Here is a 16,667-nt window from a genome sequence, read left to right as displayed (position 1 = left end):
GATGATGGTTGATACCTTCTTCTCCCTCAAATGCCATATCCAATCCGTTGCTGCTATCAATGGATTTCTTCCAACACAATCACGCTCTTCCATTGCTTTCTTCATTGAGTTAAACCATTGATCCTTTGGTTTCCCTAGTAGCTCAGTTGGTAAAGAATCTGCCTGCAGCGCAGGAGAGCTGGGTTCGATCCCTGGGTTGGGAAGATCCCCTGGAGAAGGGAAAGGCTATCCACTCCAGTATTCTGGCCTGAAGAATTCCGTGGACTGTATAGTCCATGGGGTCTCAAAGAGTCGGATGTGACTGAGCAACTTTCACTTTCACTGATCCTTGAAACCCAAGCTCAAGTGTTTTTTTTTCATTTACTTATTGACTCAAAAATCACTCCTTTTTAAGTATGTATTTACGTATTTATTTGACCACACCAGATCTTAGTTGCAGCATGCAACCTCTTTAGTTTCGACATGTGGGGTCTAGTTCCCTGACCAGGGATTGAACCCAAGCCCCCTGCATTGGGAGCTCAGAGTCTTAGCCACTGGACCAGCGGGGAAGTCCCTGAAGAACCATTTCCTACAACATGTCAGGCACTGCTGTCGGTTCTGGGGATACAGGTGATGTGGGTAGAATGTGTCTGCCAGCGGCGGTCTTGCACTCTGGCGGTTATGGAACAGTCAACCCTTCCCTCACGAAGGGCAGTGAGGAGACACTCTGCACACACAGCCTTTTAAATCATTGTGACAATGCTCTCCGACGTTCCTACAAGGACAGTCCTGTCATTCCAGCTCTAAAGACTGGGAACCGAGTCTCTGCCCAGGAGTCCTAATTTCCTCAAGGAATTTAGCCTCTCTCCTCCCAGTCAGACCAGCCAGAGGCACGAGATGTTGGGTACCATTCCTGACTTCATCCTTATCCTGTCTCCTTCAGCCTTTCCTTACACCAGATTTGAGAGCTATTCTTGACCTCCAATTTTAACCACTACCCAAATGGAAATAACTGCATACAAACAGACATATATATATACATATCCATATATACGTGTGTGTGTGTCTATACACACATTTATTTTGTTTCTTTCCATCCGTTCATCCATCTATATGTATCCATCCATCTCTATCAATTCATTGATCTATACGACGAGTTGACTCACTGGAAAAGACTCTGATGCTGGGAAAGGTTGGGGGCGGGAGGAGAAGGGGACGACGGAGAATGAGATGGCTGGATGGCATCACCGACTCTGTGGACATGAGTTTGAGTGAACTCTGGGAGTTGGTGATGGACAGGGAGGCCTGGCGTGCTGTGATTCATGGGGTCGCGGAGAGTCGGACACGACTGAACGACTGAACTGAACTGAACTGATAACTGAATCACTTTGCTGTACGCTTGAAACTAACAGAAGATTGTAAACCGACTCTCTCTGTGTTCAGTCGCTTTGTCGTGTCCGACTCTTTGTGACCCTGTGGACTGTAGCCCGCCAGGCTCCTGTGTCCATGGGATTTCCCCAGGCAAGAATACTGGAGTGGGTTGCCATGCCCTCCTCCACTAATCCAACTATATTTCAATTTTAATATATTAATGTAAAGTAATTTGCATCCAATAAAAAAATAAAATAAAAGAAGAAAAAAAAAGAATGACAGGAAAAACTAGTTAGTGACACTATCCCTCCAAATCCATAATGTTAATTTTTAAAAATGCAGACTACAGCAGGATCTGGTGTTCCTCTGATTAGAAGGGATTTGCTGTTGAACTCTGGTAAAGTGATTTGATCACAGACATTCTATCAAGGTGGACCAGTGAGACAGATCTGACTAGGGAATACCGGGGGATCACTGAGCTTAAACAGTACAGATGTTTCTGAGCAGTTCTGATTAAGACGTGAAATCAGTATTGTTCAGAAAAGGATGCTCTTTTGATCGGTGAGTTTAAATGGCGTGATTCCCCTGTGTTTGCATAAATCATAGGATGTATGTGACTTCACAGCTTTAGAAAACCAGCTGCCTTGACCTTGTTAAAAACAAGCTATCTCAACCTTTTGAAGTTGTTTTGGCCATTCCCCATAGCTAGAAGGAAGTCACATATTTTACTCATTTATTTATTATTTTTTTGGAGAGCATGATATAGTAACAGTGTTTCAGGGTGAACTTGATTCCAACTAAACTTGACGAAGGGATAATGCTCCGCAATAGAGTAGCGACGGAGGTACATACAGTGTCACACATCCATGGTCTTTCTAGGAGTCAAGAAAAGCATCTCTAACACGTCCAGTATGTTTAACACTGGAGAGGATGCGGACGACAGAACCCTCCTGCACTGCTGGGGGAAAAGTAAATTGATGACAGTCGCTATGGAGAAGAGTATGGAGATTCCTTACAAAATTAGGAATAGAACTACCCATACGACCCGACAGAGCCCCTCCTGGACACATACCCTGAGAATCTTGAGAGTCCCTTGGACGGCAAGGAGATCCAACCAGTCCATCCCAAAGGAAGTCAAGCCTGAACATTCATTGGAAGAATTGATGCTGAAGCGTCAAAACTTCGGCCACGTGAGGCAAAGAGCTGACTCACTGGAAAAGACCCTGAGGCTGGGAAAGATTGAAGGCAGGAGAAGAAGGGGGTGACAGAGGATGAGATGGTTGGGTGGCACCGCCAGCTCAATGGACATGAGTTTGAGCAAGCTCTGGGAGACAGCGAAGGACAGGGAAGCCTGGCGCGCTGTGGTCCACGGGGTTGCAAAGAGTTGGACATGACTCAGCAGCTGAACAACAGTCTTCATTGCAACACGTTTGACCATAGCTAGGATGTGGAAGCAACCTAGATGCCTACCGACAGGTGAATGCACACAGAAACTGTGGTACATATACACAACGGAATGTCGCTCAACCAAAAAAAAAAGAATGTATTTGAGTTGGTCCCAACGAGGTGGGTGAGCATAGAGCCTATTGGACGCAGAGAAGTAAGCCAGAAAGAAAAAGACAAGTATATTAACGCATACATATGGAATCAATTGCACTCAACGTACACGCTAGTAAAGTCCTGCTCAAAATTCTCCAAGTCAGGCTTCAGCAATATGTGAACTGTGAACTTCCAGATGTTCAAGCTGCCTTTAGAAAAAGCAGAGGCACCAGAAATCAAATTGCCAACATCCGCTGGATCATGGAGAAAGCAAGAGAGTTCCAGAAAAACATCTATTTCTGCTTCATTGACTTTGCCAAAGCCTTTGACTGTGTGGATCACAGTAAACTGTGGAAAATTCTGAAAGAGATGGCAATCCCAGACCACCTGACCTGCCTCTTGAGAAACCTGTATGCAGGTCAGGAAGCAACAGTTAGAACTGGACATGGAACAACAGACTGGTTCCAAATAGGAAAAGGAGTACGTCAAGGCTGTATATTGTCACCCTGCTTGTTTAACTTATGTGCAGAGTACATCATGAGGAACACTGGGCTGGAAGAAGCACAGGCTGCAATCAAGATTGCTGGGAGAAATATCAATAACCTCAGATATGCAGATGACACTACCCTTATGGCAGAAAGTGAAGAGGAACTCAAAAGCCTCTTGATGAAAGTGAAAGAGGAGAGTGAAAAGGTTGGCTTGAAGTTCAACATTCAGAAAACTAAGATCATGGCATCCGGTCCCATCACTTTATAGAAAATAGAAGGGGAAACAATGGAAACAGTGTCAGACTTTATTTTTCGGGGCTCCAAAATCACTGCAGGTGGTGACTGCAGCCATGAAATTAAAAGACGCTTACTCCTTGGAAGGAAAGTTATGACCAACCTAGGTAGCATATTAAATAACAGAGGCATTACTTTGCCAACCAAGGTCCATCTAGTCAAGGCTGTGGTTTTTCCAGTGGTCATGTATGGATGTGAGAGTTGGACTATAAAGAAAGCTGAGCACCGAAGAATTGATGCTTTTGAACTGTGGTGCTGGAGAAGACTCTTAGAGTCCCTTGGACTGCAAGGAGATTCAACCAGTCCATTCTAAAGGTGATCAGTCCTGGGTGTCCATTGGAAGGACTGATGTTGAAACTGAAACTCCAATACTTTGGCCACCTGATGCAAAGAGCTAACTCATTGGAAAAGACCCTGATGCTGGGAAAGCTTGAGGGCAGGAGGAGAAGGGGACGATAGAGGATGAGATGGTTGGATGGCATCCCCGACTCGATGGACATGGGTTTCGGTGGACTCTGGGAGTTGGTGATGGACAGGGAGGCCTGGCGTGCTGCGGTTCTTGGGGTCGCAGAGAGTCGGCCACGCCTGAGCGACTGAACTGAACTGTTGGAATCTCAAAAGATGGTACTGCTGCTGCTAAGTCACTTCAGTCGTGTCCGACTCTGTGTGACCCCATAGATGGAAGCCCACCAGGCTCCCCTGTCCCTGGGATTCTCCAGGCAAGAACACTGGAGTGGGTTGCCATTTCCTTCTCCAATGTGTGAAAGTGGAAAGTAAAAAGTGAAAGTGAAGTCGCTCAGTCGTGTCCGACCCTTAGCGACCCCACGGACTGCAGCCTACCAGGCTCCTCCATCCATGGGATTTTCTAGGCAAGAGTACTGGAGTGGCTTGCCATTGCCTGATGAACCTATTTTCAGGGCAGCGTTCCAGAACAGACTTGAGGCCACAGCCGGGGAAGGAATGGGTGGGATGATTTGCGAGAATGGCATAGAAACACATACACTACCGTGTTTAAAACAGATGGGAGCTTGCTGTGTGACTCACGGAGCTCAACCCAGGGCTCTGTGACAAGCGAGAGGGGTGGGATGGGGTGGGAGGGAGGTTCAAGAGGGAGGGGCAGTTTGTATACCTGTGGCTGACTCACATCGATGCAAGGCAGAAACTCACACAGTATTGTAAAGCAATTATCCTCCAGTTAAAAAACAAAACAGGGAGGGGCAGTGAGCATGCTTTGCAGACTGCACGAAAACCGCAAACCTGCAGGCAGGCATCTCTCAGACCTGTGACCCTCTGTTTCTGACCCAGCCTCACCATCCACTTGGGTTTCTGAAGACTCAGCTATCATCACGAAATCCCACTACACCCTCCTCCTTCTCTGCTCCCCCAAACGGGGGCTCCATTCCACTGTGTCTGTGACTTTCTTAAATAACGCATCACCTGCTCACCGCTTGCGTTACTGTGACTTATGCATACATCTCAGCAACAGCCGCTAAGCTGCTTTGGAACCTAAAGGACCCTCTTTGGGGGAATGAATGGACAGCGTGGGGGGTGGGGTGCGCGGCACATGAAATTCCGTCCATGACTGCATCTCGAGAGAGGCTACCATGTATTGAAATAACAAAAACAGCTTTCTGCACACAGCCCATAACCTCATGGAAACAGGAAAAAAGCACCTCATTTTCTGACATAGGAATACAAGCTTCCCACTTCTCGCCACTTGAAAATGACAGTGAAAACAGAATCATTTTACTAAAGAGTTCCTGGAGGGCTTTGCTGGCGGTCCAGGGACTACGAAAGCATGCTCCCAAAGCAGGGGGCCCCTGTTTGATTCCTGGTCAGAGCAATACATCCCACATGCCACAACTAGGAGATCACGTGAAAAAGTGAAAGCGTTGGTCACTCAGTCGTGTCCGACTCTTTGCGACCCCATGGACTGTAGCCCGCCAGGCTCCTCCATCCGTGGGATTTCTCCAGGCAAGAATACAGGGGTGGGTTCCCATTTCTACCCCCAGGGGATCTTCCCAACCCAAGAATTGAATCCGCATCTCCTGTGTCTCCAGTTTGGCAGATGGATTCTTTACCACTGAGCTACCTGGGGAAGCCCAAATACACAAATAGATATGCATATTTAAAAACAGAACAGGACTAAGGTCCTCCAAGGTCCAGAAGAAGGTGAGCGAGGGCTGAGCTGGGGGGCCCAGGGCTGATACCACAGGCACTGCCCACCCGAACATATTTCTTACCTTTGTAGATCCCGTTACTGCCTCCTTGAACTTCCCCTTTGACGGTCACCTCCTCTACGTGAGCTCCTTGGTCGGAGGAGAAGTAGACCAGGGTGTTATTAGCGAGTTTCAACTCATCGAGGACGTCCAAGATCTGCCCTGTAGGGGAGGAAAACACTCAAGGTTAAAACAGCACAATCTTTACAAAAGAAACACAGATGATCTGCGCTTGTGCACTCGTCCGGGAACTGGTGATGCTGAGGAGGAGACAGTCTTACACCCTGAGCCCTCCTGCCCATGCGGATTCTAATACGGGATGTGTCATAATCAGAAGGACCAACAGTGGCTGGGCACTTGGCAGAGACAACGAGAAAGGTTAGTCACGGTATTACGTATCATCTGTAACCATCATTTGAACCTCTAGGCATCGCGGGGCAATCCTCCAGGGAGACTCGATAAAGCATTCTAGAAGAACCAGGCTCACAGATTATGAGCTCTTTTGAGGAAGATGCTAGCAGACAGAGGGAAGATTATTGCAATCATCAGCTGGCCTTGGTCGTAAGGGCCTAAAATAGTCTACCAGATGCCATCAATATGTGTTAATATACAGGCTTTGTTTTTCTCCTTTCAACTTACTTCACTCTGTATGAAAGACTCTAGGTTCATACACGCCACTACAAATGACCCAATCTTGTTCCTTTTTTATGGCTGAGTAATAAGGGACTAGATCTGATAGATAGAGTGCCTGATGAACTCTGGACGGAGGTTCGTGACATTGTACAGGAGACAGGGACCAAGACCATCCCCATGGAAATGAAATGCAAAAAAGTAAAATGGCTGTCTGAGGAGGCCTTACAAATAGCTGTGAAAAGAAGAGAAGCGAAAAGCAAAGGAGAAAAGGAAAGATATAAGCATCTGAATGTAGAGTTCCAAAGAATAGCCAGGAAATATAAGAAAGCCTTCCTCAGCGATCAATGCAAAGAAATAGAGGAAAACAACAGAATAGGAAAAACAAGAGATCTCTTCAAGAAAATTAGAGATTCCAAGGGAACATTTCATGCAAAGATGGGCTCAATAAAGGACAGAAATGGTATGGACCTAACGGAAGCAGAAGATATTAAGAAGAGGTGGCAAGAATACACAGAAGAACTGTACAAAAAAGATCTTCATGACGAAGATAATCACGATGGCGTGATCACTCACCTGGAGCCAGACATCTTGGAATATGAAGTCAAGTGGGCCTTAGAAAGCACCACTACGAACAAAGTTAGTGGAGGTGATGGAATTCCAATTGAGCTATTTCAAATCCTGAAAGATGATGCTGTGAAAGTGCTGCACTCAATATGCCAGCAAATTTGGAAAACTCAGCAGTAGCCACAGGACTGGAAAAGGTCAGTCTTCATTCCAATCCCAAAGAAAGGCAATGCCAAAGAATGCTCAAACTACCGCACAATTGCACTCATCTCACACGCTAGTAAAGTCATGGTCAAAATTCTCCAAGCCAGGCTTCAGCAATATGTGAACCGTGAAATTCCAGATGTTCAAGCAGGTTTTAGAAAAGGCAGAGGCACCAGAGATCAAATTGCCAACATCCGCTGGATCATGGAGAAAGCAAGAGAGTTCCAGAAAAACATCTATTTCTGCTTCATTGACTATGCCAAAGCCTTTGACTGTGTGGATCACAATAAACTGTGGAACATTCTGAAAGAGATGGGAATCCCAGACCACCTGACCTGCCTCTTGAGAAACCTGTATGCAGGTCAGGAAGCAACAGTTAGAACTGGACAAGGAACAACAGACTTGTTCCAAATGGGAAAAGGAGTACATCAAGGCTGTATATTGTCACCCTGCTTGTTTAACTTATATGCAGAGTACATCATGAGGAACGCTGGGCTGGAGGAAGCACAGGCTGGAATCAAGATTGCTGGGAGAAATATCAATAACCTCAGATATGCAGATGACACCATCCTTATGGCAGAAAGTGAAGAGGAGCTCAAAGGCCTCTTGATGAAAGTGAAAGAGGAGAGTGACAAAGTTGGCTTGAAGCTCAACATTCAGAAAACAAAGATCATGGCATCTGGTCCCATCACTTCATGGGAAATAGATGGGGAAACAGTGTCAGACTTTATTTTGGGGGGCTCCAAAATCACTTCAGATGCTGATTGCAGCCATGAAATGAAAAGACGCTTACTCCTTGGAAGGAAAGTTAAAACCAACCTAGATAGCATATTAAAAAGCAGAGACATTACTTTGCCAACCAAGGTCCGTCTAGTCAAGGCTATGTTTTTTCCCGTGGTCATGTATGGATGTGACAGTTGGACTGTGAAGAAAGCTGATCGCCGAAGAATTGATGCTTTTGAACTGTGGTGCTGGAGAAGACTCTTGAGAGTCCCTTGGACTGCAAGGAGATCCAACCAGTCCATTCTAGAGGAGATCAATCATGGGTGTTCATTGGAAGGACTGATGCTAAAGCTGAAACTCCAATCCTTTGGCCACCTCATGCGACGAGTTGACTCACTGGAAAAGAGTCTGATGCTGGGAGCGATTGGGGGTGGGAGGAGACGGGGACGACAGAGAATGAGATGGCTGGATGGCATCACCGACTCGATGGACATGAGTTTGAGTGAACTCTGGGAGTTGGTGATGGACAGGGAGGCCTGGTGTGCTGTGATTCATGGGGTCGCGGAGAGTCGGACACGACTGAGCGACTGAACTGAACTGACTGAATATTCCCCTGCATATATGTAGCACAACTTCTTTATCCATTTGCCTCGAGGAGTCCGATGACGGGGTGGGGAGGAGGTTCAAGAGGGAGGGGATATACGTATACCGACAGCTGACATGTTGTACAGCATAAACTAACTCATCATTGTAAAGCAAATATTCTCCAGTTAAAGAAAAAGACGTCTAGGCAATGGCAAGCCACTCCAGTTCTCTTGCTTGGAAAATCCCATGGATGGAGGAGCCTGGTAGGCTGCAGTCCGTGGGGTCGCTAAGAGTCGGACACGACTGAGCGACTTCACTTTCACTTTTCACTTTTACACATTGGAGAAGGAAATGGAAACGCACTCCAGTGTGCTTGCCTGGAGAATCCCAGGGACGGGGGAGCCTGGTGGGCTTCTGTCTATGGGGTCACACAGAGTCGGACACGACTGAAGTGACTTAGCAGCAGCAGCAGCTTTCCTCATCACCTGGGAAAAATACTAAGCCATCAGGGCTCCTCGTGTATGAGGAAACATCTCTATAAATACTTTTTGATGAAGGAGCTTTCAAATAGTTACCATAGATACCCAGGCTTAAAACTGCCCATCATGAAAAAATCTATTTTCTTCACACTTTCCTGTTCCTTATCTTGTTTCACCCAAACTTCATGTTCTAGACTATCCCTAACATATTGCTGTTGTTGTTTGGTTACTAAGCGGTGTCCAATTCTTTGTGACCCCGTGGACTGTAGCCCGCCAGGCTCCTCTGTCCGTGGGGTCCTCCAGGCAAGAAGACTGGAGTGGGTTGCCCTTCCCTTCTCCACGGGATCTTCCCCACCTGGGGATCAAACCCGGGTCTCCTGCAGTAGAGGCAGATCCTCCACAGTCTCAGCCACCAGGGAATCCTAGGAAGTGGCACACACACAAGAAAGAGTGAAGTCTGATTCCAAAAGCCAGACTCTCAAAGCCAGCACAGCTTAGCAGATGAACAGAGCCATGGATGGCATGGTATGACAGCTTCTCTCTTCATCACATCCACCCAGGAAGATGGGAAGCGAGTACAGAGCACGGATGACCCTACATCAGCTATGACTTCATCGATTGGTAAAGCTGAACCCAGGACACGTGGCGCCTGACTGCACATTTCTCTGTTTATACCTCAAATTTTTCATAAGAAAAAAAAAAAAAAACAGAAATGAGCTGAAGATGGAAGAATGGGCTGAAATACAGCCGCTGGGATTAGGGGCTCTCATCTGGGCTTCCCTCATAAGTCAGTTGGTAAAGAATCTGCCTGCAATGTGGGAGACGTGGGCTCCATCCCTGCACTGGGAAGATCCCCTGGAGAAGGGAAAGGCTACCCGCTCCAGTATTCTGGCCTGGAGAATCCCATGGACCGTATAGTCCATGGAGTTGCAGAGAGTCGGACACAACTGAGCGACTTTCACTCAACTTACTCATCTGCTCTCAAATCAGAAGAAAATGATGGTCAGACTAGAGGTATCTAAATTATCATTTCCACAGAGATCCCTTCGAGTCCCATGGTGCTGGCTTCATCGGGTCAATGCATCCAGCTAGTTATACTGTGGGGTATTAAAGGGTCTGAGTTGGTTTTCTGAGGTCTGCTAAGAGCTTTAACTGCTTCTCAAGTGGCTCAGTCATAAAGAATCTGCCTGCCGATGCAGGAGACATGGGTTCGATCCCTGGGTCGGGAAGATCCCCTGGAGGAGGAAATGGCAATCCACTCCAGGATTCTTGTGTGGAGACTCCCATGGACAGAGGAGCCTGGCGGGCTGCAGTCCATGGGGTCCCAGAGAGTCGGACACGACTGCGTGACTAAATCACCGTCATCACCCCGTGGCCGACACTCCACGCTCCCAATGCAGGGGGCCCGGGTTCCTTCCTTGATGAGGGAACTGAAGCCCACCGGCTGCAACTGAGAGTTCAGAGGTCACAGCTGGAGACCCCCACGTGCCATGGTGAACATCAGCCATCCCGTGTGATCTCACATGTGGCAACGGAGATCCTGCTCAGCCAAATAGATAAATATTTTTAAAAAAAGACTAAATAAAAAAAAATTAAAAATTACAAAAATAAAGATTAAAAACTTTTTAAAAAAGACAATAACTGCATATTGGTAATCGGCCAAATAAATAAATATTAAAAAAAACCAATAATCAAATATGGGTAATCGGCCAAGTAAATAAATATTTAAAAAAAGACAATAACTGAATATGGGTAACTGGCCAAATAAATAAATATTTTAAAAAAGACAAAATTAAAAAATTATAAATTAAAAAATAAAATAAAGCTTAAAAAAAAAACAGTAACAAAATATGGGTAATTGGCCAAATAAATAAATATTAAAAAAAAGACAATAAGTGAATATGGCTAAGCCTATCCAGCAGACAGATCAAGCTCCCCCGTGGAGTCAGGCCCTCCACCCCGGGGGCTGCACCCTGACTGACTTTGTCTAAACAAAGGGGGTAAAAAGCTACAGAGTCCACCCTCCGTGGAGGTGGCAGACATGATTTCCAATGCAAAAGCAACATCCGATTCATCTGTCACCAGACATATTCTTGCTATCTGATTGCAACGCCACAGGCTACAGGACGTTCAATCTCTCTCAATGCTTCATTCCAAACGATAAACGTTCCTGGAAGCCGCGCCACGGAGATGAATGTCGTCCTCAGGATCAAGGGATAAGACGCACAGGATCGTTTCAGCGAGTTGTCTCCCGTGATCAATCATCGCCAGCCAGACATTTATTGGGCTATGCTTTGGCTCAGCTCTGCAAACCACCTGTGCACCCAGGATTGGGGTAATTGGACTCTGACACTAATTTAAGGCTCATCACTTTGCGAATGGTAATTAGTTTAATGAGTTCGCACAGGAAGGAGCAACAAGGCAGAGATATAACCCCAACGTACACTCTGACGGAGAAGGAAATGGCAACCCACTCCAGTATTCTTGCCTGGAGAATCCCATGGACAGAGGAGCCTGGTGGGCTGCTGCCCATAGGGTTGCAAAGAGTGGGACACGACTGAAGTGACTCCATGCATGCACTGGAGAAGGAAATGGCAACCCACTCCTGTGTTCTTGCCTGGGGAATCCCATGGACAGAGGAGCCTGGAGGGCTACACTCCATGGGGTCTCAAAGAGTCAGACACGCCTGAGTGACTAAACACACACACACACAGACGTGAAAGGAGTCGATCTGAAAAGGCTACACACTGCATGATTCAACTCTGTGACACACTGGACGACGCAAAACCACGCAGACGGTAAAAAAATCGGTGCTCATCAGGGGCTGGGGATGAGGGAGGGCAAGTGTTGTGTATGACACTGTAATAATTACACATTTGCCCCAACCCATAGACAGTACATTGGAAAAGACCCTGATGCAGGGAAAGGTTGAGGGCAGGAGGAGAAGGGGACGACAGAGGATGAGATGGTTGGATGGCATCACTGACTCGATGGATGTGAGTTTGAGCAAGCTCTGGGAGTTGGTGATGGACAGGGAGGCCTGGCGTGCTGCGGTCCATGGGGTCAAAAAGAGCTGGACACGCCTGAGTGACTGAACTACAAAAATACAAGGTACAAATCCAATAGTGACCTGTAAGGACAACTATGTATTTTAACTGATATTAATGGGGTCGCAAAGAGCTGCACATGATTGAGCCACTGAACTGAACTGAACTCAATGTATCAATATTGACTCGTCAGAAGCAACACATACACTGTGCAAAGGTGGTCTAGTGGTTGGACTTTTGCCTTCCAATCCCGGGGGTGTGTGGGTTCAATCCCTGGTGGGGGAGCTGAGATTCTACAAAAAGACAAATGAACAACAAGAACAAAAAAAAAAAAAAGCAGAAGCAATAGCATAACAAATTCAATAAGGACTTTAGAAATGGTCCACATCCAAAACAAAAAGCTTAAAGAAAAAAGAGACTACAGCAAATCGTGTGCAGAAGAAATGAATATCATAAAACTCTGTGCTTTCTGCTCTGTTTTCCTGTAACCTTAAAACTGCTATACAAAGAAAAATAGTCTACTGCGAATTTCCTGGCAGTCCAGAGGTTAGGACTTTTATGTTTTCACTGCCGAGGGACCAGGTTCGATCCCTTCCTGGAGAAGGAAACGGCAACCCACGCCAACATTCTTGCCTGGAGAGTTCCATGGACAGCGGAGCCTGGCAGACTACAGCCCGTGGGGTCGCAAAGAGTCGGACATGACTGACAGAATAACACTCGGGGAACTGAGATCTTCCAAGCTTCTCGGCTTGGTTAAAAAAAAATTAAAAAGAAGCGTTATTAAAATAAACAAGCAGTTTAAAAAAATCCTCTGCAAATTTTTAAAAGATGCCTTTCAAATGCCATGATGGCTCCCACATTCAACCCGTGTGGACAAAAAGCCTACTGAAAAAGGGATTAACAGAGGAAAATTTATGCGTCGAACCTGGACTGGTCACTTATGATAATATACATGCTACAATTCCATTCTCTCCAATCATTCCACCTTCACCCTCTCCCACAGAGTCCCAAAGACTGTTCTAAATGCCTATGTCTCTTTTGCAGTCTCTTATACAGGGTTCAGGTTACCATTTTTCTAAATTCCATATATATGCGTTAATATACGGTATTGATGTTCTTCTTTCTGGCTTACTTCACTCTGTATAATTGGCTCCAATTTCATCCACCTCATTAAAACTGATTCAAATGCATTCTTTTTGATGGCTGAGAAATACTCCATTGTGTATATGTACCAAAGCTTTCTTATCCATTCATCTGCAGATGGACATCTAGGTTGCTTCCACGTCCTGGCTATTATAAACAGTGCTGCAATGAACATTGGAGTACATGTGCCTCTTTCAATTCTGGTTTCCTCGGTGTGTATGCCCAGGAGTGCGATCGCTGGATCATATGGCAGTTCTATTTCCAGTTTTCTGAGGAATCTCCACACTGTTCTCCATAGTGGCTGTACTAGTTTGCATTCCCACCAACAGTGTAAGAGGGTTCCCTTCTCTCCACACCCTCTCCAGCACTTATTGCATGTAGACTTTTGGATAGCAGCCATTCTGACTGGTGTGAAATGGTATCTCATTGTGGTTTTGATTTGCATTTCTCTGATGATGAGGGATGTTGAGCATTTTTTCATGTGTTTATTAGCCATCTTTATGTCTTCTTTGGAGAAATGTCTGTTTAGTTCTTTGGCCCATTTTTTGATTGGGTCACTTAGTTTTCTGGAATTAAGCTGCAGGAGCTGCTTGTATAATTTGGAGATTAATCCTTTATCAGTTGCTTCATTGAAAAAGGGATTAAAAATCAGAGCGTGCAGAGGGTTGGGAATGGCGGACGTTTGATCCCAGAGCCCCCTGGTTGACCGCTACCTTTCCTCAGGCTGCTACATCCTCCCATGACCGTTTTCCCTGCAGGCTGTTTTCAAACCCAGACAACCCAGCAGCCGCACTCACCACACACAACCCTTCTACTAAAATATATCTCACATCTTCCATCATCTTCACACTCCTCCCTAGATATCTCCTCCAAATTCCAATATTTGAAACGACCATGGTAAGATATTTCGTTTGCCCCCATCCATTCCTTCGCTCCATCACCAAGAGTGATAACTTGATCATTTTCATCAAAAGGACCATATACCACTGGGCTGGGATTAAGAATCCCAGAGAATCTAGCTGATGCTCCCACGCATGGATACCTGAAAAAGCGTCGCATTTCTGAATCTCTTTCACTTCTTTTTCCCCCTGAGAGAGGCACCCTCGTATCTCATACTATTTGGGTCTTAAACGCCAGAATCTCATTCGAAAAGCCCATTAGCCGTTAGATGTTTCATGACACTGATCCTATAAAGGTCTAATATATTTCTCGTCTAAAAAAATTCTGCAGTGAAATCTCCGGTGGCAACAAATGCCGCTGTATTATTCTTGCTTTCAGACCCATACGCTGCAAGTCAGAGGTCCGCAAATATTATCCTTCAGAGGTTCTCAAGGTATAATGACACCAATTTATATCGGATGATAGTTCTGAATTACCGGTGGAGGGCTGCAGGATAGCGTATAAATGAAATGTTTTATTTCCACAGCTTCCCCAAATTCTTACTGAAATGAAACAAATACAGAAAACAAGCCATTTTCGAGAGCACTTTGTTATCTAACTGGAGACAGCAAGATTGACTGTATTGGGGAGGAAAAAAAATGAGGGCTTGCTGATGAAGGTTCGGTCGTTTTAAAGCGGAAATCTTGGAGGTGTGAAAATGACAGTCCCTCCTCCCACAAGCGTGAACGCAGGTTGAAAGATGCCTGGGTTCTGGGGAATTGGTTCCTTCCACTGATTCATGCCACAAGCAAGAGTCATGTCACATTCCCCTGTGATGGACAAAGTGACATAGAAGGTTTTCCAGTCCTCAGGCAGAGTCCTAGGTCTTGCCTGAGACTGAGTTGCCATCATGGCGAATTAACTGCTCAGGGTATGGCCTCCAAGTCTTGGGTCCCTGGTTTGCTCACTGCGGTTCTTGACCTCTGAGTGGGTGCACGCGTGCTAAGTTGCTTACGTCATGTCTGACTCTCGGTGACCTTATGGGCTGCAGCCCTCCAGATTCCTCTGTCCGTGGGATTCTCCAGGCAAGAGTACTGGAGTGGGCTGCCATTTCCCTCTCCATCTAAGTTGGAGGTCCTAACATATAACAGTAGAGGGTTGCCATGAGTGATGACAGAGAACTGCATTGCAAACTCCCAGACCAGGATTGAGTACTCAATGCAGTTTAGCTCTTCTTACAGCAGAGTTCAAAATCAGAGTTAAACCATCAGCTTGCCTGACATCAAAACTACAACGAGGTACTACCTCCCACAGGTCAGAATGGCCATCATTAAAAAGTCTACAAATGTCAAAGGGGTTGTGGAGAAACGGGAACCCTCCAACACTGCTGGTGAGAATGTAAGTTGGTGCAGAACAGGATGGATGTTCCTTTAAAAACTGAAAACAGAGCTACCGTATGATCCTGCAATCACACGCCTGGGCATATATCCACAGAAAACTGTAATTCAAAAAACATACATGCATCCCAATGCTCACAGCAGCAGTAGTTACCATAGCCAAGACTTGGAAGCAACCTACATGTCCAGGGAGAGAGGAAGGGAGAAAGCAGAGGAGGTACACATGCAGAATGGAATTTTCAGTTCAGTTCAGTTCGGTCACTCAGTCATGTCCGACTCTTTGCAACCCCATGAATCACAGCACGCCAGGCCTCCCTATCCATCACCAACTCCCGGAGTTCACTCAAACTCACCTCCATCGAGTTGGTCATGCCATCCAGCCATCTCATCCTCTGTCGTCCCCTTCTCCTCCTGCCCCCAATCCCTCCCAGCATCAGGGTCCTTTCCAGTGAGTCAACTCTTCGCATGAGGTGGCCAAAGTACTGGAGCTTCAGCTTCAGCATCAGTCCTTCCAATGAACACCCAGGGTTGATCTCCCTTTAGAATAGACTGGTTGGATCTCCTTGCAGTCCAAGGGACTCTCAACAGTTCAAAAGCATCAATTCTTTGGCAATCAGCTTTCTTCACAGTCCAACTCTCACATCCATACATGACCACTGGAAAAACCATAGCCTTGGCTAGACGGACCTTGGTTGGCAAAGTAATGTCTCTGCTTTTTACTATGCTATCTAGGTTGGTCATAACTTTCCTCCCAAGGAGTAAGGGTCTTTTAATTTCATGGCTGCAATCAGCATCCACAGTGATTTTGGAGCCCAAAAAAATAAAGTCTGACATTACTCAGCCATAAAAAAGAGCGGAATAATGCCACCTGCAGCAACAGGTATGGACCTAAAACTTGTGATATTGAATTAAGTTAAAGAGAGAAAGACAGACGGCATATGATATTGCTTTATACGGAATGCAAAAAGTGATGCAAATGAGTTCATTCGTAAAACAGAAACAGACTCACAGACATAGAACACCCACTTGTAGCTACCAAAGAAGACAGGTCGGGAGAAGGGATAAATTACGAATTTGAAATTAAAAGATATACAGTACTTTACATAAAGCAGATAAACCATAA

The 16,667-nt window shown here is 45.9% G+C and overlaps 1 protein-coding gene across 1 annotated transcript in view; it reads right to left on the bottom strand.

The window, feature by feature from the left end:
• The window catches only part of STS (steroid sulfatase), a 102,775-nt gene that overhangs the window by 30,521 nt on the left and 55,587 nt on the right, over positions 1–16,667 (bottom strand). The window contains exon 7 of the mRNA XM_088833768.1: positions 5,915–6,052. Within this exon, the coding sequence (XP_088689894.1) occupies positions 5,915–6,052 (138 nt within the window). The remainder of the gene's footprint in view (positions 1–5,914; positions 6,053–16,667) is intronic.

This window comes from Moschus berezovskii, chromosome X (assembly GCF_049115385.1).
Source record: "Moschus berezovskii isolate FMDL1 chromosome X, NW_MosBer_1.0, whole genome shotgun sequence".
In the NCBI taxonomy this organism is placed as follows: Eukaryota; Metazoa; Chordata; class Mammalia; order Artiodactyla; family Moschidae; genus Moschus; species Moschus berezovskii.
The sequence above is the reverse complement of the archived record's forward strand: the minus strand, read 5'-3'. Positions and strand labels throughout refer to the sequence as shown.